This window comes from Zonotrichia albicollis, chromosome Z, assembly GCF_047830755.1.
Source record: "Zonotrichia albicollis isolate bZonAlb1 chromosome Z, bZonAlb1.hap1, whole genome shotgun sequence".
Taxonomy (NCBI): domain Eukaryota; kingdom Metazoa; phylum Chordata; class Aves; order Passeriformes; family Passerellidae; genus Zonotrichia; species Zonotrichia albicollis.
In genome coordinates this window covers 24,912,283-24,940,277 of record NC_133860.1, presented here as the reverse complement: position 1 = coordinate 24,940,277, position 27,995 = coordinate 24,912,283, and the positions used below count along the sequence as shown (strand labels likewise).

Sequence of the window (27,995 nt, the reverse complement as noted above, 5' to 3'; positions counted from 1 at the left end):
TATGGCTTTAATAACATGACTCATAAGTTAATAAAACTTAAGTCAGAAAGAAAATGAAGCCATATTTTAGTTTTGACGCTTCCATACACATTCTTGCTAGCCCTTCATCACTGTGTTTCTTGGAATCAAGAAGAATTCAGTCACATTTGGAAATGACAAAGCATACACAGATGCAGTAAGAAAATAGGTTTTATTTTAAAATTTTATAGAAGCATTTTTAGATTGCTTAAATAAAGCAGCTGGACAGCAACTTTCTGTATATAATCCAGACAAACTCAAGTACATAAATTAACAAATACTTTGATTTTACAACCCAGCTATTCTATCATAACTATTGACATCTTCCTACAAATATTAAAATATAAACTTATGCCATTAAGATAACATGTAAAAATATTTCTAAAACATAGCCAAACTCGCACTTCGCCAAGTGTTCCCACAGAAAAATCCCCAAAGGCACTAGCCCAAATTATGTGCACATTAAGTCCTCTCTAAACATACACAGTTCCCTTCAATATACCAAGTCAACTGTTTTCTCCCACTACAGTAACATTTAGGGATAAACACAGCTCAGTTCACTTTATTTTTCCTGTTTTATGATCAGAGTATTCCATCTTACTTCAATTAAGTTTCATACTAGACTTTTAAAATTAGACTGCAAATTTCAGTGTGACTTCTTTGGACAGCCACAATGGAATACTAAATGAATTAAGAGAATAGCGCAGATTCAAAATATTTCAAGTTCTTAAATGCTGAATATGATCTTCTATATTTAGGCAACAGTGTACAAGAACTTTGGTACAAGTGTTGTAATAATGCTTATGTTTTTACAATTTTCTTTCACAAGTCCCTGATTTGCTCATAATTTATGTGTGTATAGCAGATATCTTTTCTGACGTCTTTTGTTGCAGGGCTTTAGTTAATGGTGGAGGCTTGTAGAAATACACTGCCATGACCACAAAGATGATTGTGACGATTTTGCAAGCAGCACCTGAATGAAAGAACAGGAGAGTTTTTATCACACTCACTTTCAGTAGCAGAGGCAGTGTTTCACTCATTTATAAAGCTTCATATGGTGAGTTACATACACCCTGTAAGACTGAAATTCACAGCCTTCATTTAAATGTACTCTACATGAATGACAAAGGGCAGATAAAGACAGTCATACAGCTGAATTCAGACCACTCACCTGCCTGCCAATTTTTGCTTTGCTCCTGTATTTCTTCACCCCATTCTAGCCTGAAGTGCAAATCTTTCTTATTTCTTGTTTCAGTACTGTAATTTGTTATATCAATACTCTCTTTTCCAGAAACTAAAGCTTCCCACATAGAATATCTCTTAAGTATTCTCTGGTCAGATGTCTTAGAAGGCTATAGAAAGGTGTTTGCACAACTTGGTAGGCCAAGGAGAAGGGCAAAACCAGGAGGATTGTATTTGATCACAAATATGCCTTGAGATCCTTATCCTCAAGTTGTGACTGCTGCTTTTTCAGCTTCAGGATTAGACATCAGTACTTCAGCTCACACACTGTAAATATCACAGTTGCTAGAAGACAGGACATCAGCACTTAATCTCATGCAAGCTCAGCCTACACCCTCTCTCCCACTGGCATATATACCACACATTTGAAGGGAACAAATTGTTAAACAAGTCAGGATTTTTTCTGACAAGTGTTCAGACATATTTTCAAGAACTTTATATAACTTACAGAAAAGAACTGAGATACAAAAAGAGAAAGAAGGCTCCCCAGACCTTAACTGCCAACATGCAACCCAGATAATCACAGAATTATTTGAGTTGGAAGGGAATCTAAAGTCTGTCCAACTCTTGTGCTGGGGGCAGGCACACCTTCCACTAGATCAGATTGCTCAAGGCTCCACACCTTGAATGTTTCCAGGCATGGGCATCTATAACTTGTCTGTGAAACCTGTTCCGATGCCTGGCCACCCTCTCAGTGAACAGTTTCTTCCTAATATCTAACCAAAACCTACCCTCTGAGTTTCAGTCCACTACCCCTTGTTCCATCACTATTCTCTCTTATAGAGTCCTTCTCCATTTATCTTTCTTGTAGGCTCCCCTTCAGATACTGAAAGGCCTCAATAAGGTCAGCTTGGAGACTTCACTTTCCCAGGCTGAACCAACCCAATTCTCTTAGCCTTTTCCTTATAGGAGAGGTGCTCCATCCCTCTCATCATCTTCACACCCCTGTTCATGCTCATTGCCCTGAAGACAGACTGAAGTGTGAGCCAGTCCCTTAAAAATCTAGTAAATAAGTATGACAATGAAGCAAGATCAAAGACCAAAACTATTTTGTGTAATTTTTAAAGGAGTTTTTAAAGTAAAGGGTTTACTTATTGTGGTGTTTCTCCTTCCGTAATATTTTGCTGATCATTTATGAAAGTAAGTTAAAAAACACTGCTGCCAAAAATAAAAAGTGTAAGGTTTTATATCAAAATAATCCCCATCTAGCAGACAAGGTCAGTATATATATATTACCTAGTATATGTATTTAATATTAAAGACTTACTTATGCCCATGAGCAAATAAGCCATTCTTTCATTGTCATATACCCAGCAAGCTCCTTTAGTTTCACATTCATCAATATCCCACAGAGTACAACTGTTGTCTATAGCAGCACCAAATAAAACTGGTCCAGGAATAGAACCTAAAAAACAGAGCAACACATTAGAATGTTTGAGTTACTTGACATACTAGTTTTCATGCATACAGTGAAATGCTAAGCTGGTGGGGAAGATAAAATGGGAGAACCAGACACTAAATGTAACAATTTTAATCAAACTCATAGGCTTCATATTACATAGTAAGTCTACACCTAGCAATGCTCTCAGTTAACAGGTTGGATGCAGAGAGTTAATTCATTATACACTTTGTTAAGCAAGAAATTTATTCAAAGACTTGAGCTCCTTAATTTCCTCTGTATTCACTGGAAAAAAATAATTAAAATCAATGGTGAAAAAACTAATCAAGAAATCAGGAATGTAACTGAAAGGAAAAAAGTTCCTTTCTTCTGATCATACGCACCACCCTGTTCCAAATTATGAGAACTAAAATATAATTATGTTAAATGTTCAGTAACACATTTCTCCCTTTTCCTCATATGTAGCAAAGCTTCCAGTAAAAATTTCACCAAAAAAAAGCACTGTTTAAAATTATTCTTGTACAGATTTTATTAACTCCATGTGATTTCTGTGTGTTATAATGCACAAGTGTATTGCATCCAAGTACAGCCAATTTTAGAATAAACATACCAGGTACATCACTGCATGTCTACCCAACTACCCAAGGCCTAAACTCTCCTAGAGCTAACCAAGTAGCTATGTCCCTCACTAGGTCTTCAGCCTAAAACGCCTGTGCGATTCTTAAAGCCTACAGCAAAAATATCTTGCGGGTAAGTAACGCTGTTACTGCCTTCTTCAGCCATAGTACAAGCAGTGCAAAAAGTTCTATCACTCCACAGTGAAGTCAGGAGTTCAAGATCTAGCATAAATATCTGAGCTCTGAGTTAAGTGAATCAGAGGGACCCTTATACAACACTGATCACAGACTTCCAGCTTATTTCTACCTGTGGGGATGTTTGTTTTATTACACTTTATCAGCAGAATAACTTATATTAATCACAGTTTGAATACAGCAAGGCGGAACTCATTACTGCGAGTGTTAGATATGTAATCTGAAAGGAGAGGGAATGGCTACAGTACTAAATATTGGCATGAAAGTCCAATCAGCAACTGTGTCTTGTCCCAGTCTTGAATTAAATATACCATTTAAAAACTGTCTACTACTAAAACAAGAATTTTCATTATACCTGAGAAAATTCAAATGCTTGTGGACCAGAAAATACATATGCTTACCCTTGTTTTACTTAAAAAGATTCATCTGTCCTACTGAAATGCTGGAGATGCTTAGATATGGAATTAAATTATTATACTTCCCACATTATACTCTGTAAATAATTATGCACAATTACCTATCTTAAGAAATGCTGAAGTTAGTAAAAGACATTTTAAAGGAAGAAGAAGAGGAAAGGCTCTACATATTCATTTTTCTTTTAAACTTCTGGATTTCAGATGTTACATGAAACTGTTTTCTATTACATCAGTTCTTCTTATCTCAGTTTTCAGAATAGGCCTTCTTTTGGGGAAAGGAGCACCAGGTGTGTTTTACTGAAAGAATGGCAGTTACCTCTATTTGGCTTGTGCTTGTAAGAGTGAGAAAGGCTGAAGAGAGCATGAATGCCCTATTAACAATGAATTTGAATCCAGATGTAACCTTACAAGTGTATTCCATAAGCCAATGACAGACTGCTTCAAGCACCCCTGAAAGATTTTTAAGGCATTATTTTAAAGTTGAGAAAAAAAAGTCAAATAAGAAGATTACTCAAAGGCATATGTTTCAACAAGAAAGTCATACCCAGTATTCGCAGAAACAGTAACTTTACTCCAAGAGCAAATGAACGCTGTTTATCTGGCACACATCTGTAAACAAGATTTGCAGTTTAAGACAGAGTAAACAATTTCTACTTCTGTGCTGTGTCCCTCAGTGAATATGCTTTCTCTATATACTCTTTTAACCTGTTAAATGCTGAAGGGTTTATAAATCCAGAACAAGTAACCCAACTACTTAAAATGGTGTTTAGATAAAAGACTGAAAAAACACCAGTAGCCCATCAAGAAATTTTAGATTTAACTAGTTTAACAAAACAGTATAAATAAAAAGGAAGCTTGCTATCAGCATCCTGATATAAACATTTTTTCCATAGAATAACCAAGGAAATTAAAATAGTGTTAGGATGCAATCCAGAGCTACTATACATAAAGAAGTGTTGGATTCTATTATTCATAAAGGCAATTAAGAGAAGGAGAATGAGTTCCACATCATGCAGTAGATTTTTTCTAGCAGTAGAACACTGTCATGAATATATGAATTTATGTTTGAAATTGCACAAAAAAGACTTACAGAGAAGACATTGGAATATACTGTAAAATTTACTGACACTTTAGCTATTTAAATTAATCTTTGAAAATTAATCTACTTACAGTCCTTTTTTTCATAAAAAACTGTTCCACTATTTCAGCTGAATTATATAAGGATTCAAATATCCAAATGTTACTGCTTAGAATTACTGAAATAAAACTATGTCAGCTCAAATTTGAAGACAATGCAGAACTTTATGCTATTCTGCCTCCACACTAATGACAAACTGTTAATTCCAGATTCCCACCAAACCTGGACACAAGGCTATTAAAAAGCTCTGCTGGTAGGATGTTACTGATTTCCTCAGCCTCTCGCCAAAGGGCATCTAGCCACATCCTCACAAAGCAACATGCTATTGCATCATGGTTATCTTTTTACTGGAAGTATTAGAACTACAAGTCAAACCTGTAGTTTGACTTCAACAAACAGAAAAGAGCTCTGAATTCAGAATGAGAAGCACATTTTTAAAATAAAAACAAACAAAAACTATATTTCATGCATATAAGCTTCAGCAATTTGGAAGACAGCAAAACCACTGGTTAACCCACTATCACATTTTATATTAGTGACCACCATACATACAAAATCAGTATCATGGGAAATAGTCTACAGTTCTTGACAAACTACAATTTTTCAAGCTAGAACTCTGAATTGAGACAGGAATCTAAGGTAGAAAATAGAAGACTAATTGTTATTTTGTCCTTTTCCTGACACAATTTGAAATGCCCACACTATCAACAGGCTAGACAAATATTTTCTTGATCAAAGCACAAAGCACATTTATTCCTTTTTGCTTCAATTAAAACAGTCAAGAGTGCTCAAAATTCATAAAATGGACTTTGCTGCATGCTAGAGAGATTTTTTAAAAATAATTTCAAAACTCGTCTACTAACAAGAGTGAACAGTGGTATGACTATGCTCTGTTTAAAGTACTGCTTGCTTACTACATAACCTTGTTAAAATACTACATTGCAAAGCAAAAGAATTAAGTATTTCACTGACAGTAGTTTTCAAAAGAATGTCACCTTTCTTGCAGACCAAAACATGTACCTGAGAATGGCCACGGTTGTTGGAGTAGTAGACATAAATGTAAAAACAACAGCAAAAAAGAAGAAGACCAGGAATAAAGGTAAAAGTTTGCATTTTGTTGGGCATTTCCCAGGAACGGCTTCATAGAGAAAGTCTTCTGAACCATTTCTTCTTTTTGATTTCCCAATACAGGAACAGTTGTGGTATGTCTACGAATAATTTATAAGACAAAATTTAGCTCCCAGAATGTCACAAAATGACACCTTTTGGTAAATTTTCATTACATTTGCATGACAGAAGACAAGAATAAACACTGACTTTACTATGTGGGAAACAGTTAATTTCCTGATGAGCACATGAAAATAAGATTAATTTTTAAAACTGGCTCACCAGAATTTGACTGATCCACCTCACCTGAGCAAAAGGTATTTTTGGATTTTTGACCTAAAAAGACAGTGACAGCCTCCATTTTGTATGCTTTGTAAGCTTTTAGCTACACTCAAAAAAGTTGCAGAGGTTAGAGGCAAATCATATGCAGAGAGGCAAGCACTACACTTCAGACTTTAGCAGGAAAGAACAGAAGCAATATAGTACCACTTCTATATGCAAGTGAGCAAATGAATATGCTCTTTATCTAAATTCAGAGTTTGTTTTCAAAGAAAAATATAACATGTCAACAAAGTGTGAAATTTTGACTGCAAGAAGTAGTTACTCTCCTACATTTTCTTATGGATAATACCTTCTCTCATTTTCTAATATAAAAGTATATAAAGGCCTTTCCTGGGTCAGCTTGCCTTTTTTTTGGATCTCTCTATACTGCTCCCACATCCCTTCTCAAGAGTCTATTGTACTAGAAGAGATAAGCACAGAAAGCCTCTCAGTTCCAGGAAGGCTTGATAATAACCTAGGCACTTCCACAGCTTACCATTCCTGCATCAGGGGCTACTGAGCTTCAAGTTTTCAAAACTCACGGAAGCAGGCTGTCATGTATATGTATACAATAAACACTGCATTTTGCTTAAAGATCTAGATAAGAACTGCAGGTTCTTCAGAACCTCAAGACAATTGCTGACTTTGCCAATTGTCAATTCTATTAAAGTACATTTAGATTTAACTTATTTTCAGCATTAGGAAGTCTGGTAGATGTACACTTGGAGAATGGCATCACACAAATGAGAAACACTGTGGCTAACCAGTAAACCCTTACAACAAAAGAAGGCCCAGAGGTGGGAAAGACTGTTGTGCCCAGAACACTCACAGAACAACACAGGCTGTGAATGACCAGAAATGTTGCAAAGAAAGCTATATAAAAAACAAACAACTGTGCCACTTCAGCGAATCAAAAAGAGATGTAAATGCTTCTGAGTTCATTAAGAGGGTGGAAACATTTTCCTAAGTTAGCCAGACCAGCATGAACATGGGGGTGGTGAAGGGAAGGGAGTGTAGCTCACTCCAACACACAGTATAAAAAGCTAGACAACTACCAGCAACATTTCAGAGAGTAATGGGCTTGACCTGGCTTCAACCCATGAATACCTTCCCAATAACTGGGGAGGCCCAACACTGTGGCAGTGAACATGTTAAGAGATCAGCAGTGGGAGTCACACTGGTACCGTAAATGAACTGTGTATTGTAATTGCTGGATTTTGTTAAATACAACCTATATTTGGTATTGTAGGAAGGACATCTTGAAACACAGTGCATTTTACAGGAAACCAGAACAAACCATATCAGCTATCTTCATTGCATAAAGTACCTTTTTCATGTTGTTTAAAAGATATGAGGCACAACCCGCAAAACAGGGAGAAAAGTACTGGACTTCATCACTGCCACAAACTGGGTAGTATACGGAGCGCAAACACCGGCAGTTTGCATTGCATGGTGCTGTTAAGTTATACAGAGTGCCTGTTCTGAAAAGCAGAAGTTAATAGGCTCTTTAAAAGCAATTGGAAAACAGAAGATATGTAAACAAGTAAAGCAATATTTATAGCATAATAGATTGTAAAATACTCTATTCATGTTACTTATGCACTTAGTTGTTTAAAAATAAGCACAGTAGTTAGAGATCTGGATTTTCCATTTATTATACACCTAGGGTTTTTTATGCTGTTATTCTATCCAAAGATTATTCCTCCAATTTCCACTTAAAAAAAGAGATTACAAAATTCTGCATCTCAGCCCAACTCTTATATCATCCTCCCCCTCCCACTTAGGTATTTGAATTTCTTCCATTTATAATTTCAAGAAAAAAATACAAGATTAAAACCAGTATTTGGAGTTGTTTATTCTACTGATCATACTCCAACATTCTTCCCCTTTTTTGATTTGAGTTGCAAAGCCACCTTATTTTTACTATTTCTAACACTGCCATGGAGACATCTAAATTGTATGAGCACAAAGACAACTGTACACGCTAAATGCAGAGTGCAATGACACCCTGAAGGACCTTAAAGATTTCCTCTGGCTGTTTAAGGAATAACTAATAACAGAGTTTACTTTAACTCTTGCACACTACATTTACTTTCAATTTACTTCTAATACAGGTAATCGTACGGTTTTATTTGAAGTAGTCCCACTGTACTATTAGCATGAAAGATCACATTGGTTTGTGTGAGGACTGTCCTAAGGCATAACCAGAGAGAATAAAAACACCCTTTGATTTTCAAATTGTAGTTCATTAATAAGTAAAGAATTTTCACAGCTTAAAAGTTCAGTCAGCTAAAACCAAGTTCTGACACTGCCACTGGAGTTTAAATATTGTACTGTAAAATAAAAGTTCCACATTAATTATCTAAAGGTATGTTTATTTGTGAGAATTTGAGATTACAAAAAAATACTAAGAGAAGAAACAGTTTATGTAGGAATTAACTTACATACAGTCAGACTTCAAATGGAATATAAGGGACATCACAACTACATATAAAAACCATTTTGTTGTAATTCAGCAGAACTCCACTAAATTAATTTGTGCTTTAAGCCTAAGCAAACTAACTTCAATTCTTCTAAGTACCAAGAATGAACTACATTGCACCATAAGCAAATTCACTAATCAGATTTGTACATTCAGTGCCTTCCTAGCCTGAGAGGCATGCAAAGCCTAGAAATATTTAATCAATTTGGTGGCATTTGTCCTGTTCACATGTGCAGTGTCTCTTTCCCTGACCTCCAAAGAGGGAATGAACACTTAGTTATACCCCGTCAGAGAAAAATAAAACAAAAAAGATACTCCTGGCTTTTCTAAAAAATCTAGCTGATGAGACCATCAATTGCTCATTAAAAAACTCTATAGGAGTTTTTAATCAAGAGACCCAGAGACACGTGGAAATAAAGTACAGAAATAGTCACTGCATTTCTGTTCCTTCAAGTTTTAAGGGAAGCACTGGGCAATAGAATTTGGCAAAAGCAGTTCCCTGAAGTGCCTGCTGGACAAAATTATGCTAGTTCTGCTGATAGCCTATTTAGTAATAAATAGTGTTACTAAAAGTAAGATGCTGTTTTCATTAACACAAACAAGTGATCCTGTTACTCATATAATTGTGAGACAAAACTTGCAAAAGCTTCTCTCACCTTTCTGAGCTATTTTTCAATAAGAAGATAATGCTTGCCATGAAGGATTTCTTTAAATTCTCGACAAAAATCTACATCAAATTCTAAGTCAACCCTCAGAGTAGCCTCACAACTTATTCATTCAGAAGCATTTGTTCAGTAGCATGAAGGCAAAGAACTTGGCTGTTCTTGCACAAGTTTACACATTTATTATTTTCTAAAATTTCTGCTTTAAAACAGCTACTGCTTTTAAAACATGTTTTATTTCTGTATGGAAAACAGTTTAAGAACTGGCACTGTATTAATGCCACTAACTATTCTGATGCACACATCCAGTAAAGTATAAGCCAACCAGTAACACTGCATAGTAGAAATGAGCCATTTCTTATAATGGATACCAAGGGAAGAGATATATTTCAGGACTGGTTAACTTCCAACTGGTTAACTTGCTGTAGATAAGTAGCCTTTAGCAATAGTTAAGCTACATAACTGATAAAGTTACACAAAACTGTAAAACATAAGCTAGTGGTATTTAACTTAGGATGAAAGTCAGTTCAGCTGTAACTTTTGTCTGCTGCCTGTTACCACAGGACCTGATATAAAAACACAGGTAATTTCATATACCATTTTCTATACTATATCTTCAGCATTTTACTGATGACTCCAGATTATTTCACTACATATGTAACTATAACCTTTCTGTAACCAAAATCTGAATTATGATTCACAGTTCTGAGTTGTCTGAGTCATCTGTTGCAAAGCCATATTTTAGTCATCCAATTTCAACACTGGCCTTTAAATATACTGTCAATTTATACAGCAAGTTGTAAAGATGAAATCAGAATGAGTCATAACTTGGGCCTTTTTGGGCTTCAAGGTTTTTTATTTTTTTTCAGTCACCAGTGTATGGAACTTTGTTGATTCATTTTGCATACTTTTGCATACCAGTAAATTTCTACTTTCCACCAACTTGCATGGGCATTTGAGGCTACAAAACCAATTTCCTCCCCAACCCATCTTCTCTGTTTTCATGGTACATATCATGCTAATGTGTCAGCAAATTGCACCACTCCTCTTCCCCATCTCATTTAGCTTCAAGTGTCTCTTTATGCATTGGAGAAGAACCATCAGATTATGCTTTTATACAAGATAGCAGCATCTAGCCTTTGCGTAAAATGGGGGATTTGGGAAAACAATAAAAAGGGATTTGGGAAAACAATAAATAACAATAAGTTATTTGTCAACTTGCACAGCATACAATTGACACATATGATTTTTTTAGATGGCATCTATCAGTTCCTAAGTACCAGACTACTTGAATTATCTTGCACAGCCCCATCTAGCTCTTTGACAGACCTTCAAACAGCTGCTGTTGCCCCTGTTAATTTATGATGGGATAACTGACCACTTGAGAGCAGACTTCTGGAATAGCTAGTTGCCTCCTTCTGCTTTTAAATACTGCTGGTGTGTACTATTTGAAACTATGGCAATTGAATAAATATTTATATGAAAGCCAAGAGTGCATTAAAATATATTTACCCATTATATGTTTCAGAGACACCTGCAAAAGGTTCATTCCCACATTTAGCAAATAAAAACACTGTGTTTAATATTAAGGCCACTGTACAGGTGACTATCATGAACTTGATTATGCTTTTCAAATCCATTTTGCGCTTGGAAACCAAGACACCGCTTATGACTTGGCCTAGTGCTGCTCCTGGAATTAGTACAAGTCCTAGAGGAAAACAGGACAAGGAGCAGTTACATAAAAGTGCAAGACTTAACTGTGACGCAATTTTATGCTAAGAAAAACAAACATCAAAACAGTTACCTGCAAAAAGCAGTCCATGTGATATTGCTTTCAAACCATACTACCAGAATCTAACTACATGAGCAATTTATTGTACTGTTACATCACCTTTAGCCTTTCCAGAGGTTTAACTGGAAAGTATAATTTATAGTTATCCAAAACCCAACTTCAATACAGCCAAACTAGATGACTTAGGAGCACTGTGGGGTGGGAATCTCTGAACACCAGTAGGTGTCTCCACAAAAACAGAAAATCCTGTTTCATTCTTTCAGTGGTTTTTTGACATGTATGTCCATGTTCTTTCTTATACATCTGTTATGAACTTGTTAATAAAAGAGCATAAACGCTGTTATACAAGAAACACAAGATACAAGAAGACATCTACTGAAAGATTTAAAGAAGTCTAGATCAGTGGGTCAGATTTGCTGTCAGAGTCTATATAGTCCACCATGATTTATCCTCTTTGCACTCCAGATAAATAACTGAGCATTTTTATATGGCTAATCTATAATACAACACAGAACTCAGTATAACTTACACCAACCTGAGACAGTTAACTTTACAAACAGTTCAGGTACAGTGACAAAACTGCCCAGGACACAGACCTGGGAATTCCACAAACCACAGTCAATGACAGTTTAAATAGTTTCCAAAATCATTGGTAATGCTTAGACTAATTAGCTCAGTTCACGTACAGCCAGCTTTCAACGTTACTGCAGGCATTTCTTTAAAGCTGTACATTTAATAGGCACTCTCAATATTTTCAACTCAAAAACATTCAATCAAGGTCTGTGGACAAAAAATGCAACACAGCTTTTCACTTCACTCCTAGTCTTTGGTTAACAACTGAGCATATATTCCAATGTGTTTTTATGTAAAATTACAGATTATTTGTTTTGATGCAATGATACTATCTAATATTGCCCAGAGAAGTAATTTAGGAGGTCTTTCCCAAACACATTTCTGTTGGAAAAAGAGCAGCTCAACTACCTCAGTTATATTGCAGCACTCAACAGCTTAGCAAGACACATTCTATGAATATTAAATCTGCATATTGCAAGCATCTGTTTGCATTATGGACATTTCTGACTTGATCTGGTTGCTATTCTTCAGAATTAATTATGTCAATAACATGAGTCTACTGAGCACAGCTCTTCCATCTGATGTTTTCTGTTCCTCCAGTACTCAGTTTTTCATAGAAGCTCTCTCCTGTTCTACATATTACTTCTGCATATCAGATAAAAACAGGTGACACTAACCCAACTACAGCAGAGCCAGTTATATCACAGACTTACTACATATTCTGATCAGTCATTTTATTGCAAACTCATTGTAATGTCAGTGTGGAATTAAAGAAGAGAAAGGCAAAATCAACTTCTTATTTGTGATAAGCACTGCCTTTTTTCCCTAGTTGCCCTTCATCTTGATTGTTTTAGCAGGGACTAAGATACTACTGCTCCTTCAGGCAATTTCAAATAAAGGAAAATTAAATGTTTTTCACCAAGAATAAGAAAGGAATAAACTACTAGTAAACTAAAAGTTTCATCAGCACTCAAAATCCTCAGTCTACTCTGAATATGTAGAGTACTTAAGTAATACTAGAGTATTTAAGGGCAGGCAAGAATAACAAAAGTACTGCTCTGATTACTGCATTCCACCTAAGTACATTCACAAACATCTCAAACAAAAAAGATACCCATATAATCTTCCACCTCGAATGTTAATGAAGTGTTCAACACAATATATATATAAGATTTAAAATTAAAAAGCCATATTACCTCCAAGAGTTGCTGAAAAACTTGACGACTTTCCAAACTGATTTTCTATAAACTTAGGTAGAAATGTGGCAAATCCAGTGGCAACTAAAGCTTCTGAGGAGCTGGCTACTATTAGACTCATGAGCACTGGATTCCTCAAGAGTATCTATGGGGAGAAATTATCATACACTCCAAAAATTATTTGATTTTGGTACCAACTAAAGTCATTATATTTTAAAAGGAGATCCTCTGAAATGGAACTTCTGTAATATGCCTTTCTAACAATCTCAGGCATCAACAAAATGAACGTGCATTAAGATATCAGTAATATTGAAGTTCTCCCTTTCACAACACAATAAGCCATTTCTGTAGGCCTCTAACATCTGGAAAATAATTTCATTTCTCAGAATATATTCAGTTTTAGCAAATTTGAAATTTTTCTTACCAGGAGAGCCATAGGAAAGTCTTTAAAACTTTGTCCAATATCGTTGGTCTGAACCAGTACTTGACCTCCATCATCATGAGTTTCAGGGACTTTTTCAGCCTGAATTTTCGCAGTTCCTACAAATAGTCATATTTATCAACAATGAAAACACTGAATACCTGCACTCTTAGACAATGTGAACCACAAAAACTTTTGTTTCCTTTAGTTGGGAAAGTGCTTTCAGATATTACAGGTCTTCTTGCCTGTTTTATTGGCACAGATTTTTAAAGAGGTCAATACTGTATTGATGAACAAAGATGTTTGTTGAAAGCATTATACTTTCATTGGACGTTGGAAAGGCTTGGCTGCAAGAAGATATTATCAGGGACATCCTAAAAACTTCAGAGTATGCTGAAGCTCCTTTTTTTTTAAATCATCCTCACATTCTCCATTTCCTACTTTATTTTTTCTTTTCCTCTATCATTTTTCTCCTTCAATATTACCATAGTAAGTCCCTTTGGATGCTCATGGAATTTCTACACTCTTCTTGCTGGGTAACACAGAAGCTTTAAATACAGTCTTGGGTGCTTAGCTACAAGCACTTTTCAAACTTTGACCACCAGTCTCCACACTTAGGTATTTGTTTCCAGTCCAGTCCATCTTTATAGAGAATCACAGAATCACGGGCTGATTTGAGTTGAAAGGGGACCTTGAAGATCATCTATTCCCAACCCCCTGGCCATGGACAAGACCACCATACACAAGATCCTCCCTCTAGCTGATTCACCTTGTTTAAAGGCTGCATATTGGAGGGGGAAACAAAAAACAAACAAACAAACAAACAAACAAACTAGTCCTCAGATTTTAGTCAAAGACAGTTAACTGAGAAACAAAATCAAACCGGAAACATTCGGTTCAGTACTCTATAACCCAAAAATATGAACAAATGTCTCTTTCAAAGTAGCCAAGCATTGCTAAACCTTTACCTGGTAGGTGCTTTGGAAAGCATGAAAAAGGTATTATAAGAAGCCAAACTGGAAAAAAGCATGCAAGAAATCCTATCCACCATGCTCCAAGCCAACGTGGGTCATCTTGATCCATCTTTGTACTGGAAAAGTAATTCAGGAAAAGCAGGTTTACCTTTCTGAATTTTACATTTTAGTGAGTTGGAATATTTCCTTTTAATACATTTTAAAATAAAGCCTTTTAATATTGCTATTTTCCTTAGTTTTATATGTATTAAATTTATTGTTTGCTTGTTTAAACCACCTTCACTGGGCAATTATAAAAATACTGAATTCTACCAAATGTAGCCTTCAACTCATTAGTTAATGTCATTCCAATTTAAAGACTATTCTATGGCCCTGATTTCAAGATTCTGAAGCATTATGAAGGTAGTGGGAATGCTGGATTTAGAAAGATTCCTCAATCAATGAGTTATACCAAAACCAATTCAGAAGTTCAGAATGCCATTGCATCAATCTGAAGGCTCTAAAACACAGGAAACAAAAGTGTAAATGAAGCTGCTGGTTTAACTATTAGTACAATTTATAACACTTCTTTAAAAAATGGACTATTATTCAACACAAAGATTTTCTAGCAAGCTCTTCTCTAGGAGTTAAGAATCCTAGTCCTAATACTCCATCTCAAGGAAACAGTTCCACAAGACATCAGTAGATGGAGGTTTAACCCTGAATATACAACTAAGCAAAAGGAAAAGCATTTTTGCTACTGAGGTTTAGAATAGCTAATATTTAAATGCTAGAACTAACTATTTGCACTACAGAGAAACTTCCACACACAATGGAGTCACTACTCACTCTAGGAAGTAACTCACTAACATGAAGCCTTTTCAAGTGCAACTTGTTTCCAAGTTAATGAAGCTTTTGAAAACACAGTATTTTCTGAAAAATTTTCTCCTCACAGGGAGAAAAGCTGAATATTTTAGTAAAAAATATTAGAAAAAGAAAATAGGAAGCAATAAACTAAGTTGTATCTTGCCTTTTTGGGATCTGGATATCAATATAAACTTGAAGCAGCTGCCCTCCTAAGACATAGCCAATAGCAGGACCCAGCAGAGACATGGCATAGCCAACTCCTAGAAGAGAAAATACATCAAGTTCATGGTAACTTCTTTATTTTTTTAAGCTTTCTTTTAATAACATTTTTAAGTCAACTGCAGACCAAAGGGTTTCTGTAAATCAACCTGTTCTTTTACTGTCACTACAGTTGTAGCACCTAGAAGACAAAATCTATAATTAAGCCTCAACAAAGAAATTTGCAGCTCTCAGAAGCTTCAGGTTCAGCAAAAGGCTGACTGCACCTTTAAGCATTATTAGATTGCTTTTTTCTCCATTTTGTGCCTACATTTAAAAAATAACTAGTGAAAAAAATAGTGAAATTATGAACATTGGTTGTTAACTGTATTAACCACAATCTTTAAGAGCTTTCTTATTTCTATTTTTCAATCTTAAGTTGTTTTCTAGATGTAACTTCAAGAAGACAGTTACATCAAAGTGTGTGACTGGAGTAATATCTGCCTTAAAATACAAAGCCAAGGCTCTTAACAGCTCCTGGCAGTTTTAAAGAAAAAAACTCGAACAAGCAACAAAAACAAACACCCTAACCCCCTCCCCCTAAAAAAGAAATCACTAACCTGCAAAGTTGCAGGTGTAACCATACCCTACAAAAGAGTATAAGACTTTTTTGATGTCACAATAGCATTTCTGGCCTATCAGACACATTTCTGGTAGGCAGTTTAGCATTCACTGACAGCAGGAACACTGTCTCTGCAAATTAAGGCTTCCAATTAATAGCAACTAGATCCATCTTTAATTAGTAAACATGCCATTTCCCCAGGTTGAATAATCTGGATTTCTCATTTGTTTCTGAAGTGCAAGGATCACAAGTACTTAATTTTCCTGTAGTTAGTAAGAGGAAATGATGGGGGAGCCAGGAGGGTGACAGGGGTGCAAGAGGACAAAGCAATGCACAATGTGACAGTCAAGTAAGTAAAATTAAATACTGCGTAGATATATCCCAGTTTTTCCTACATTTCAGAAACAGTGACATGGTCACAGGAACTTTCTAAGTTAAGTTCATATTCATCCTATAGAACTTCAAACTGAGCTTAGAAAGTGCCTATTTTCTCCCACACACTCAATTTAAATACATTTGGAATTGTTTAGCTTTAGTTGTAGATGTACCAGTCCTCATGAACCTGCACCCAATATAGAGGATAAAGAAAATACCAACTTATAAGTTGCAGGCTTACAGCAAAAGGTGCTGGCAGCTATTTATAGACCATTTTAGGGGTGGGTTCTGGGATTATTTTGGTTTTGTTTTGTGGGTTGGTTTTTTTCGGGCTTTGTTATTTTTTTCTGCAATGCATAAGCCTTCTTGTAAAAGCTAAAGCAGCACAATATACTTAAATACTTAACACATTGCATGAAGCAAGGCTTAGTTACCTACCCACTCACTTGCATTCCAGTTTTGTTATATTAGGCAGAATACACTGCTCTTCTGAAGTCAACTCAGTTGCCTGAAGACTGTGCATGAATTATTTTGTATTGATCTTTTTCTAAAAGTATAAACACTGACACCATTCTCCTGAGTTTTCATGTCACTTCTTGTTTCCCCATTTATGCAGAGAACCCTAATTCTGCTCTATTTATTTCACTGGATTCAGGGGAGGAAGAAAAAATGCAGTATCATCCCTCTCAAAATAAAGAAACAGCAAAAACAAAACTTGTCTTTTTCATCTCAGAGTTGTCATAGGCACCTATCCTGTTTGTTGGCATCAAATCAAGTAGCTTGCCTGGGAAAACTGTGAAAAATTTGCATGCAAACAGATAATTATTTCAATTTTGCCCCTTAAAATATTGTTCTAGTCTGAATACAGTCCTGGAACCTGAGATGTTTTGACTTCCTCCTGCAAGTAAGAAGTATAGATAACATGTTTTGAACCAGCTTACATATGAGGTAGGGGAAATAAATATCTTCATACCCATAGAAAATACATTTAGACTGCAATGAACTTGGCAATAAAATGGCATATAACCTAGAGAATGGTGACTGAAAATGATTAAAAACCATTGCTAAGTATTAGTACTCCTTAGCTTTTAAACAGTCCCAGTGAGGCTATCTCTGTACTTCCAGCCAAGTGCCAAATTTGTATGTGGCTAGAGAACGGGATTGATCAGATGAGACACACCAGTGTTTATGCACTGAGTGGACAGCCTACTATGAGAAGGTAAGTAAATTAAATTATTAAAGGATATAATATGATCTAGCTACTGACCTGACTGATACTTTTTAGTTACAGGTGTTGAAAAATACTGTGTAAGTTTTTTGCTACAACTTATTCTGTCATTAACAGAAAAGCTACATGAACCATTTAACAATTTTCAGTTACTGACATGTAAAGGTAACACGAGGGTGCTCAAAGAAGCTTTACCATGCTCTACAAAATGAAAATTGATAAGACTTGGTACTTAGAGCAGATTAGGATCTAAATTGGATTGTAACTGATGTAGAAATACTTCATGCACATACGTAATAATCACAAAATTTTAAAATTAGACGAATTCATAAAAATACTTAAAATGCACTGCAGTCTATAATCTATGCAGACAGTGTTCTATAAACAGTTTTAAATTTACCTATGTAAAGGGAAGACTTGTGTTTTGGGACACTATCATCAATAAAAGATGTCCCCAAAGTATACAGAGGAGTTCCTCCAACTCCCAGCAGCAGCTGTCCGAGGATGAAGACGTACAGATAGTTGCGAAGTGGAGAGCTTGTGCTGGCACTGCAAGTGGCATTAGCAAAGGTGGTTTCTGCAGTTTGACACGTGTCTGAAAAACAGAGACAGCAAGACTTTAAAACTCTGTTACCTAACTCACAGTCCAACTTGAAGAATAATCTGTACTAAAAGCTAAACTACAATGAATGCTGTTATGCCAGGCTCCTATTTTAATTTTCACACCTGTTAATATATCCAATATTGCAGTGCCAAGCCTTCTGTGATATCATATCCCCCAAAAGATTTATTAGCAGGGCTTGGGTATTTTTCCTCTCTATGAAGAAACAGGATTGAAATAGCCTTATGAATACGCTTTGGCAACAGGAATCAAATGGTCCTATAAATATGCTTTGGCTTACTGAAAGTATTATTGACCAGAAATTATTGTATGAAAAAAACCAAACAACCAACCACCTGTCAAATGGTCATTCCAAAGGTTATGAGTACTCCCATGTAACAGACACTTCATTGTGTGCCTGCACCTTATAACAGTTCTGAGGAGCACTAACAACTCCCACTCTTAGGTGACAGAGCAGCCTGCACAACATGAAGAAATCTGCCTGACAGAAAGTGAAGTCTGTCATTAGCAAAGATAATCCTTCCTTCACATTCAGTCTTTTGAAAGTGTTCGCCTATGAAAACCTTAAAAACCTACACCACTCTCTCACAGAACACACACTACTATGCCTCTAAAAGAAGTTAACATAAAACCTCTGCATTTATGCACACACACAAAAAGAAAGCAGTGGTACAGCAGCGTAACGCTGTGTCTGCTGGTGTAGTATTTGGCACTACAAGGAGGGAAGAGAAAAGAGGAACTGAAAACAGGTAGTACCATGTTGTCCTCTCCTTTCTCTTGCTATCATTGCACTCTTGGTAGCAGAATACCAAGGGACAAGATGTAGGAGAAACATTTCCATGGTTCTCCTCATAAGAGCATAAAACCCTAAGAAGGAGGATAAACCCATCCATTTGGTAGTAATGAGCCCCACTAAACAAATATATGAAAATGTCATCCAGATCAGATAAGTAGACTGATTAACTCACACTATTTCACTACAAAATTATTACAGCTTTTATTTTTATTAGATCCTTTTACATCTGAGAACACTTTTTACTTACACATAGAAGAGCCAAGATCAATCCACACTATGGTCTCCCAAACCAAAGCTTAAGAAAGTGCTAGCCATGCACCAGGTATTTAAAGAAAACTTACCTAAATCATTACTTCCTCTAGCAGACACAGGCAATACAGTGCCATTGCACACAAACAGGCCAACATGTGGGATAAGAAAACCTCACATCAAAAGGAAGAGTCTTTAAAGTTTTCCTTCCTTTCGACTTAGGAAGTATCCTGAGTAGTACGCTGTCCCAATGTTTGACTGGCTTCACAATGAAGTTATTTTCCTTGTGTCAAGTGAGAAACTAGGATTCTCATTTGCTGCCACAGACATACTGAAACATGTTTAATTTTTAAAATAAAATCCAAGACTGAAGTTTAAAGGTACACTGCTTCTAATATTTGTGGTTCTCACAGTCCTCTGTGCTAATTAATCAAATTAAATTGATTCTGTTAAGGCAGCAGGGGGAGCACTTGACTGCACATACCACAGCCAGCTGAGGCACCAGCAGCCCAGGCAACCTGGAAATTTACCAGAACAAACAGCTGGTTGTACCTGGGTTACAAATTTGAGTCTAAAACCTTTCTGGAAAATAGAAAACACATTTTACGGTGTCTTAAAAAACACAAAACCCCAACAAAGCCAAAAAACCAACTCTGCTGCTCCACCCCCTCCCCCCAAAAAAACCCAATCCCAAAGGAAAAAAACCAACCCCAAACAATAACAGGCAGACAATTGATTAGCAGATCTTTCAATATGAAATGGATTAGACTATTTCTAGGAAGTAGTATTAAGATAAATAAATTAGCCTTATAAGGCCTGTTCAGAAAAAATTCAGTGGTGGATTTTAATACAAGCATAAAATACAAGCTTAATTAAAAAAAAATTAGGATCTCTATAAGCACCTCGCACAAATAACTAAAAGGAACACTTTTGGGGTGTGGTGCTATTAAATCCTGCAACTAATTCTATAGCTAAAATGTTTCATCAACCTCAGAACTAGTTAAACCAGACAACACATAAACCTGTGCTGTGGTTTACTTGACAGTTAAGAGATGCTGTTACACTGTACCTGAAGATTTATTTTGACTGCCCCAGTGCTGACATTCCCTGCACTCTCAGTCATTTATTTTTGATAGTGTTTTGTGTAAGTCAGCTTAAGATCTAGACTGTGTTCACCACCAGCACAGCATAGGCACCTGCATTACAACAGTCAAAACAGCAGGCAAGCTGTCACCTGACAGTGCTATGGTGAAGAAACACATGCCAATTCAAAAATTCCCCACTCCTTTTAGGTTTCAAAACTCCATGTGGAACATGTACCTAATAAAGCTATGAATATATACAGCCATCTTGAATGATGGATGTTGGATAAAACAGTAACACGCTCCTTGGAATTTCAACTAAAATTGTTTGAAAGGGGGAAAATCACTTGGAATAACTGGTAATGTACTCTCTCACACTGTCAGTATCTTGTTCCAAATGAAAAAAAAATCAAACTTTTATGTATTATGTATTAAGCTCAGCTTCCCCTTCATCAAAGTGCAGTAGAAAGGTGAATACTGAAACCAAAATTACAGGGCAATGGGACTGTAACAGAGCCAGGACCCTTTTGTCCGTCTCCCAAGAGCTAACAAGTAATTATCTGCTCATAGTCCCCAAAACAGTAAAGATGTTTTCTTCTGACCTTGTTCAGTTAACTTCCATTTCAGATCCTCATCAATTAGATAGGAAAAAATAGCTTGCCAACCTTTTTAGACTAACAGGTAGACAGCTCATAGAAGGGGACAAAATGATTACTACTGAAGATATCAATTTGAGGATCAACAACCTTTCATCATGTTTCTTCATAGCTACTGATTTTTTTTTTAGTGAGCACTCTAATATGTTTAGTCATTGAAAGCATAATTTTCATTAAGGACTGCAATTAGAAGACAATCCTAAAAGATTAAGTCATCCTGCTTTAAACATATCTAAACATTTCTGTATTATAGGTGTGCCACTAAATTGAAATACAAATAGTTGGCATTAATCACACTGTGTGAAGTCTTGTTTTGTGAACAAAGTTTAAGAACTGAGGGATAGCTACACCCATGACTTAAGTACTGCTTTGTTCAGTACAGTTCAGTACTGCTTGTTTCTTCTCTATTTCAAGTAAATCCTTAAGTTAAAATCAACGTATTTTAAAAGAACTTAGAAAAACTTTTTAATGAATTAATCAACATGCCTTTAATAGTTCAAAACCACAAAGAAATGCAAGCACTAGTCACCTTCAAGTAAGATGGCAAGATTAACAACTTTAACATTTCCCCTACCTTGCTAACCCAGCTTGATTCCATCTCCTAAGAGATACCACATAATTTTTTTCTTTAGTGAATTTTAATTGCATTCATCAAGGCAAGAAAAAAAAACATTTTATTCAAATGTTGCTTAATAGCAAGAACCGATATTGACACTCATATTTCTTCTGGAAAAATAAAGTTCACTGTGCAGAGAGGCAGCTCTTGAACTTCCAGATTTCAAAGAATCAATTCTCAGTTACAGATAGCACCCTGTTTTAGGACATTGAGAGAGATTAACTATGTTGTAAGGAGTTGAAAATAAGGAGTTGCACCAAGTTAATGCAGAGATTTAAATTTTTTAGTTTGACTTTCAAAACAACTGTAAGCTTACCTTCAATTTTACTTCCATACTGGTATTTTCCACTGCTGAAGTGTGGTAAGGAAAATACAAGTGAGCCCAGTCCTAACATAAATGCTGAGAAAGCAAGCCATCGTGGTTTGTGCCCTCTTTCTCCCAAGTAAGATACAAACAGTGACAATAAACAAAAAGCAATATCATAGCTTGCAGAGATTAAACCAGTGAGGGAACTGTTCAACTCGTAACGCTTCTCAATTGTTGAAATACTAATGTTAATCAGGCCATTTACCACAATACCTACAAAAATAAAAAAAAGGAGATAATTAGTCAAAGATACTTTAACTCAATAGAGTTGCAGAGCTAAATTTATATATATATTTATACAAGGCTGCTTTATAAGGTATTTACTAACTATAAGATACAGGTACATAGTAGGTAATGCAGTGCCAGCTTAGCCAGTCAAATTGTACAGGACCTATGTATTTGTCTGAAGCACAGCTTTCAAACAGAATGCTTTACGGTGTCACAAGACACTTTAAAAATTAAAGGTATTTTAGTCAAAGTTATAACTTGCATTAGAATACATGCTATGGCTGAAGCAAGTTCAGGACATAGTTTTCTACTTACTGCAAACACCCAACTTCCCTGCCATCACAAAGGGAAGATAAAAGAAGGTGAACAAACATGAATCCTCCATAATATAAAAAAGTGTAAAGCTATTCAATAATTCTTTGCAACTGTTTCAGAGCAACTGAGGTGATTTACTTCAACTAAGCAAAGTAGGTTTGCCCCTTGAATCTGTAACTTCCCTGAAGTTACAGAACAACTGGAAAGAAGTCACTGCACAAGCTGCCCTATCAAAGCACAGATGAACTGCAAAAAAATTAACCGAAAGTAGAACTAAGCTTTTGCACACAATTGCCAGTGCATGCTTAAACACTCTCTGTCCACTTTTACACAAGCATTGTTTGTAGACTAACTTAAATCTTCTACACTGCTTCACATTGTGTTTCTGTGAAAAAGACTGGGTAGTTAAACTTTGGTAAGTTTGGTTTCAGCAATCCCAAAATAGGATTCAGTTACAAGATAAATAGTTGTAACTATAACGGTGTCAGATAACTTTCTTATAGTCTAATTAAATTGCACCTATAATAAAAGAGATACCTGAAAAAATAGTTGAGAAGTCTTAGAGTCAGAAGTACAAACATGTTTGAGTTCTGTAACCTTACAGATGACTGATGAGGATCTTCCCTGACACAGGCCCTTCAGGTACTTTAAAATTAAAACATGCTTTTCTATTGTCTATCTAAGAAAAGAATATAAGACTAGTGACAGAAATGTGTTTAAGTTAGTTTTCAACAAGCTTTGCACCATCCATAAGTACAACTACTTGAGCTAAGTTTCAACATCTCATAGAGCACTTTAATTTATTTAAAAAATTACTCCAAATAAACCAGCCATTTTCTAATAGCCAAACGTCAGCTTTCTATATGGAAACAACTCTTCGCACAATCTTAGTTCCAATACCCTACTATGGCCTCTTTATTAAGGCTGACAATTTCACCTGTTAGTTTAGTCATCACACTTAAATTCATTTGGGATTGACACAGCTATACAGGTGTCCTTCCAGTGCTATTAGTTATACATTCAGCAACTTTATTTTCCTCTAAAGAAGCATTAACCAAATAACAATACTAGCATATTATATTATATACAAATAACAATACTAGAAGGAATGAACAAACAAGTTTTTCCCACCTGCCAGAACTTCAACACCTACTAAGGCTTTAAAACACTTGAGTGAAGGTGTGCTACACAGCAAGTGGATTACAGAGCTAGAAGGCATTGTCTTTTACAGGTATTTTAAGTTACTACCTTTAATTTACATTCTAAAACTCATAAAGCCTTCCATTTAATTATACTGGATAATTTGACTTCATCTGTAAAAACGCAGATGTGATGAATGACAGCATAACTTCTCCAATTACATCATCCAGTGATTAATCACTAAAGTCTCTTCAAGAAAGACAGAATCTGACTGATAGTAACTTGATCAGAAAACCAAATCTTGTAAGGACATCCCAACACTTAAAACTGTAGTATAGAAATTACCAACCAAAACCTTGTTGTCCTGCCACATCTGTTAGGGATTTAGGTAGAGTGTGTACTGACACAAAATCCAGATTAATTATAAACCAACTTTATTTGCTATCACAAAACACATGAGTATTCTTTTTCTTCATCCATTCAACAAAAAACACGTGTTTTGCAGTTGTCATAAGAATGGCGGCTTTAACAACACATAAAAGTAACAATTAAAAATGCCTTGGTAAAAGTACTAGGTCTAATCAGCCTATAAAATATTACTGATATACAAAGATTTTACATATATTAGACTGGACAGTCTTAAACTGTGGTTCTGGTTTTTTATTTACTAAAAATCATTAATGACATGAGAAATAAACAGTCCTTCTTGTACTCAAAAGAGTGAGATAATCTCTGTCTTATTTTCTAATACAGCTGTGAACTGCAGCATATCCAGTTAATGTATTACTAGATGCAATCATACATTTCGGCAACTCTAAGTGCGACAGAGAAAGCAGGTATTAGTCATGTAAATAAATTCTAGGCAAACAAGTGTTTTGTGCTCTGCAAATACAAGTTGCACACGTACTTGAAACAGAAATGGCCAGAAATTAGAGTTAAGTTCCACTTCAAATCTTCTGAGAAGCTGCAATACAGCATATCAGGTGCTAATGACAACAATCTATTTTTGAGAGCAGCTAGAAAATAAGCTGACAAATATACGCTTTCAGTTAGATTCACAACATACCAGGTCACTACAGATAATCATCCACTATTTTCACTCATTTAGAAAGACTAGGACAACAACTTACATTCAGCAAAAGTGTGTTATGGATTACTTCATTAATCTTCAATGCATTAGGAAATAATCTTTTCTAGAGGCACATTAGGCAAGTTTAATAGATATATCTTCCTCAGTGATGGTTTCTGTAATTTGGAGGGTAGACCCAAACTAGAGTACAGTGTTAGGTCACATAACTTCAAAATCCTAGGTGTGTTTTGTGTGCTTTTATCTAAACTCTGAAGCTGCAAGACCTGAATATTTTCACAAAGTTTCACACACAAGCCTGAATTTCTTGCTGATGAACCTAGTTTTACACATCTCAAAAAGAATTGCAGCTAGTCTTCAGCACCCAGTTTCGTTCATGTTTCAAGCAAAGGAAAGATTCTTGTCAGAAAATCCAGGTAACACATCAGGAATGTCACAAGATCTGTAATAGCCATGCATACACCTGCTTCCAAACCAAAAATTATTCAGTTTCTGTCCTTTAAGGCCTTAAACCTGAACTACATTCATTAGGTGCCTGGCGTACGTATAGCATTAAATAACCAAAGCAGTATTTGGACAAGTGGCACAAGCAACACAAATAACCTCCTAAGGGGACAGAGATTCTTATAATACAAGTTGTTTTTACAGTTGGAAACCTATCCAGTCTACAACCAAGATTTTAAAGTATGCTGAGTTTGTTATTCAGCTCAACAATCAGATCAGAACAGAAGGACTGATTTTAAGAAATTCAGACACATTAGAAATATTCAAGACACTATATTTAGTTTTAACAATCTTTTCAGTGTCATATTAAGGCATTTTTAATTGCCCATCCCTATTCTTATGCCACCCAAAAAATTTACGTGTGTATTCTAAAAGTATTTTACTACTCAGCTACTATTGAAAGCTATGATGTAAAAAGTTTTTCCACAGTACACCCCACCCCCCACCTCTTTGTGTTTATAGAGAAAACAAATTTGGCAGGACAACTGCAACAGGAATCATCTCCTGACCCTACCAGCCATAGCATGACCTTCCGAAGTCAAGCAAGAAACAACAGGCTTATCCCAAAATTTTCTAAATACTTCTTTTCTAAAACTAAACCTATATGCTAAGACAAGATCAGAATCTGAAGGGGATTAAATCAGAAGTTCTCAGAAACACATACTAAGGCACTACTTCATGCAAGGAATCTCCAAACATTACAAGGAGCGTTAAAATCTTCTAGGTTTTAAGCAGAGTCTCCAATTCTCCCCATACCATTCCAGCTGCCTCAGTGTGGTTCCCCATGGAATGGAGCCATCCAAATAATGCATTTCTTTGGTACAGGCTGCTCTCTCCTCTAACATCAAATATCCAAATATTCCCCTCCATGCCTCTGTAGAAATTCCTTTATGAGTAACAACAAGGAGCTTCAAAGCAAATTGTCCAGAAAATACCCTTTTCTTTCCTAGCTAGTCAAATAAAGTTGAAAGGTTATGAATATAGACCCAGTCGTTCCCTTTGGCAGACATGCATCCAAGTTCCACAAATTTTCTAATATTTTTTACAGTAATTCTTCTCCTCCCCTCAGTGAGCATTTCTACTTTCTAAGTCTAAGGCTTGCTAAGGCCCTAACTGATCATTACAGGAAACCAAAAGTATGGACAAGAATCTCTGAAGCTGAAAAACAGGAATTTAGGGCAAGCTAAACTTCAGGTTACTCCCAAGATCAACTTAAATCATTAGTTAAGTTTTAAGAAGATGGCTGCACTGTGATTCACAGAACAAAATCACTTTTTTTTGCTGTTTCCAAATTTACCCAAAGTCCTACACAACCAGGCCAGGATTCAATTCAATTAGCAAGCAGGTAAGAAAGTAGTGGGGTGCCACAATTTTATATAGGTGTTTTAATCCCTAGATTTTAAGCCTCTGCCTGTGCGTGCACAAAAAGAGCTATTTCCCTGTAGGCAGTGGGGATGCAGCACTGACAAGTGCGTGAAGCAAAGAGCCTGCAGGCGCGTGGACTTCGTGGTCAATAAAGTACGTGCGAAAAGAGGAAAAGGACAAACGGAATGAAGTACAAGGAATACTGTGGAACGTCCCCATCCTGGGCACAGAAGAATGTATACTTTCGTCCCTTAGTCAAACCATTACCGTCACTGTTCAGCCACAGCACTAGACAAACCCACCACCCAAAACATGACCAGTCCTTCGCCGCCCTCCCCAGCCCAGGCTCCCGCCCGGCTCCCCCAGCCCCGGGAAGGGGAACAGCGTGTGCCCTGGACAGCAGGCACAGGTTACCTTGGAAGACGGCCAACAGGCTATAAGCAGCCAAGTACCCCTTGGCATTGTTGCAGAACTGCAGAGCTCTGGGGGCGCAGGGACCCCACCCGCAGGGCCCCTCCTCGGGGTAAGGGCCGGGCCCTGCGGGGGCCGCGGCGCCGGCGCCTGCCCCGGCGGGGCCCGCGTGGTACTGCTGGCCGAAGCCGGAGGAGGGTGTGTCGAACGCCGGGTTCTTGATACCACCGCCCTTCATGGCGCCCAAAAAAGCCGTTGCCAGCCACGGTTGCAACCGGCACCCGAGCCCAACGCTCTGCTAAATACCCCGACGGCGGCCCAGCACCGCCGTGCATGTGGCGGTGCTTCCGCCGCCCCTCCCCGGCCCGCCTCGCTCCTGCCCCCGCTCCTGCCCCCACTCCTGCCCCGCGGCCGGCCCTGCGGAGTCTTCTCCCCGCACCGCGACCTCGTAACATCTACAGCATTGAGAGATTTACTGAACGTGGGCAGGTGGACAAGCATGTAGATGTTCTCCAACAACATTCTTCTGAGGGGAAAAAGAGGTAATAGTAATAATAATAAATCCCGTACCTGAGAAAAATCATCAGGAATGTTCCTTTCGAGAAGCAGAAAAGAAACCAAAGACATTAAAATGTTCTGTGTAAGTGTTGCAAAAAAGGGAAAAGTTGCAAAATGTACCAGATACAGTACTTTCCCACTTGAGGCCACATGATTTGCCCACAACAAAAACTCTGG

The 27,995-nt window shown here is 36.7% G+C and overlaps 1 protein-coding gene across 1 annotated transcript; it reads right to left on the bottom strand.

The window, feature by feature from the left end:
* Positions 1–248: 248 nt before the first annotated feature.
* Positions 249–27,609, bottom strand: LOC141726998 (solute carrier organic anion transporter family member 4C1-like). Its single transcript, XM_074532186.1, has 13 exons — positions 27,264–27,609; positions 22,160–22,423; positions 18,223–18,417; positions 15,563–15,659; positions 14,548–14,669; positions 13,583–13,698; positions 13,159–13,303; positions 11,110–11,305; positions 7,781–7,934; positions 6,046–6,233; positions 4,432–4,496; positions 2,528–2,665; positions 249–991 (listed from the first exon to the last, which is right to left on the bottom strand). Exons 1-13 carry the CDS (start codon positions 27,496–27,498, stop codon positions 867–869), a joined length of 2,040 nt encoding a protein of 679 aa, XP_074388287.1. The 5' UTR covers positions 27,499–27,609; the 3' UTR covers positions 249–866.
* Between the last annotated feature and the right edge of the window lie 386 nt (positions 27,610–27,995).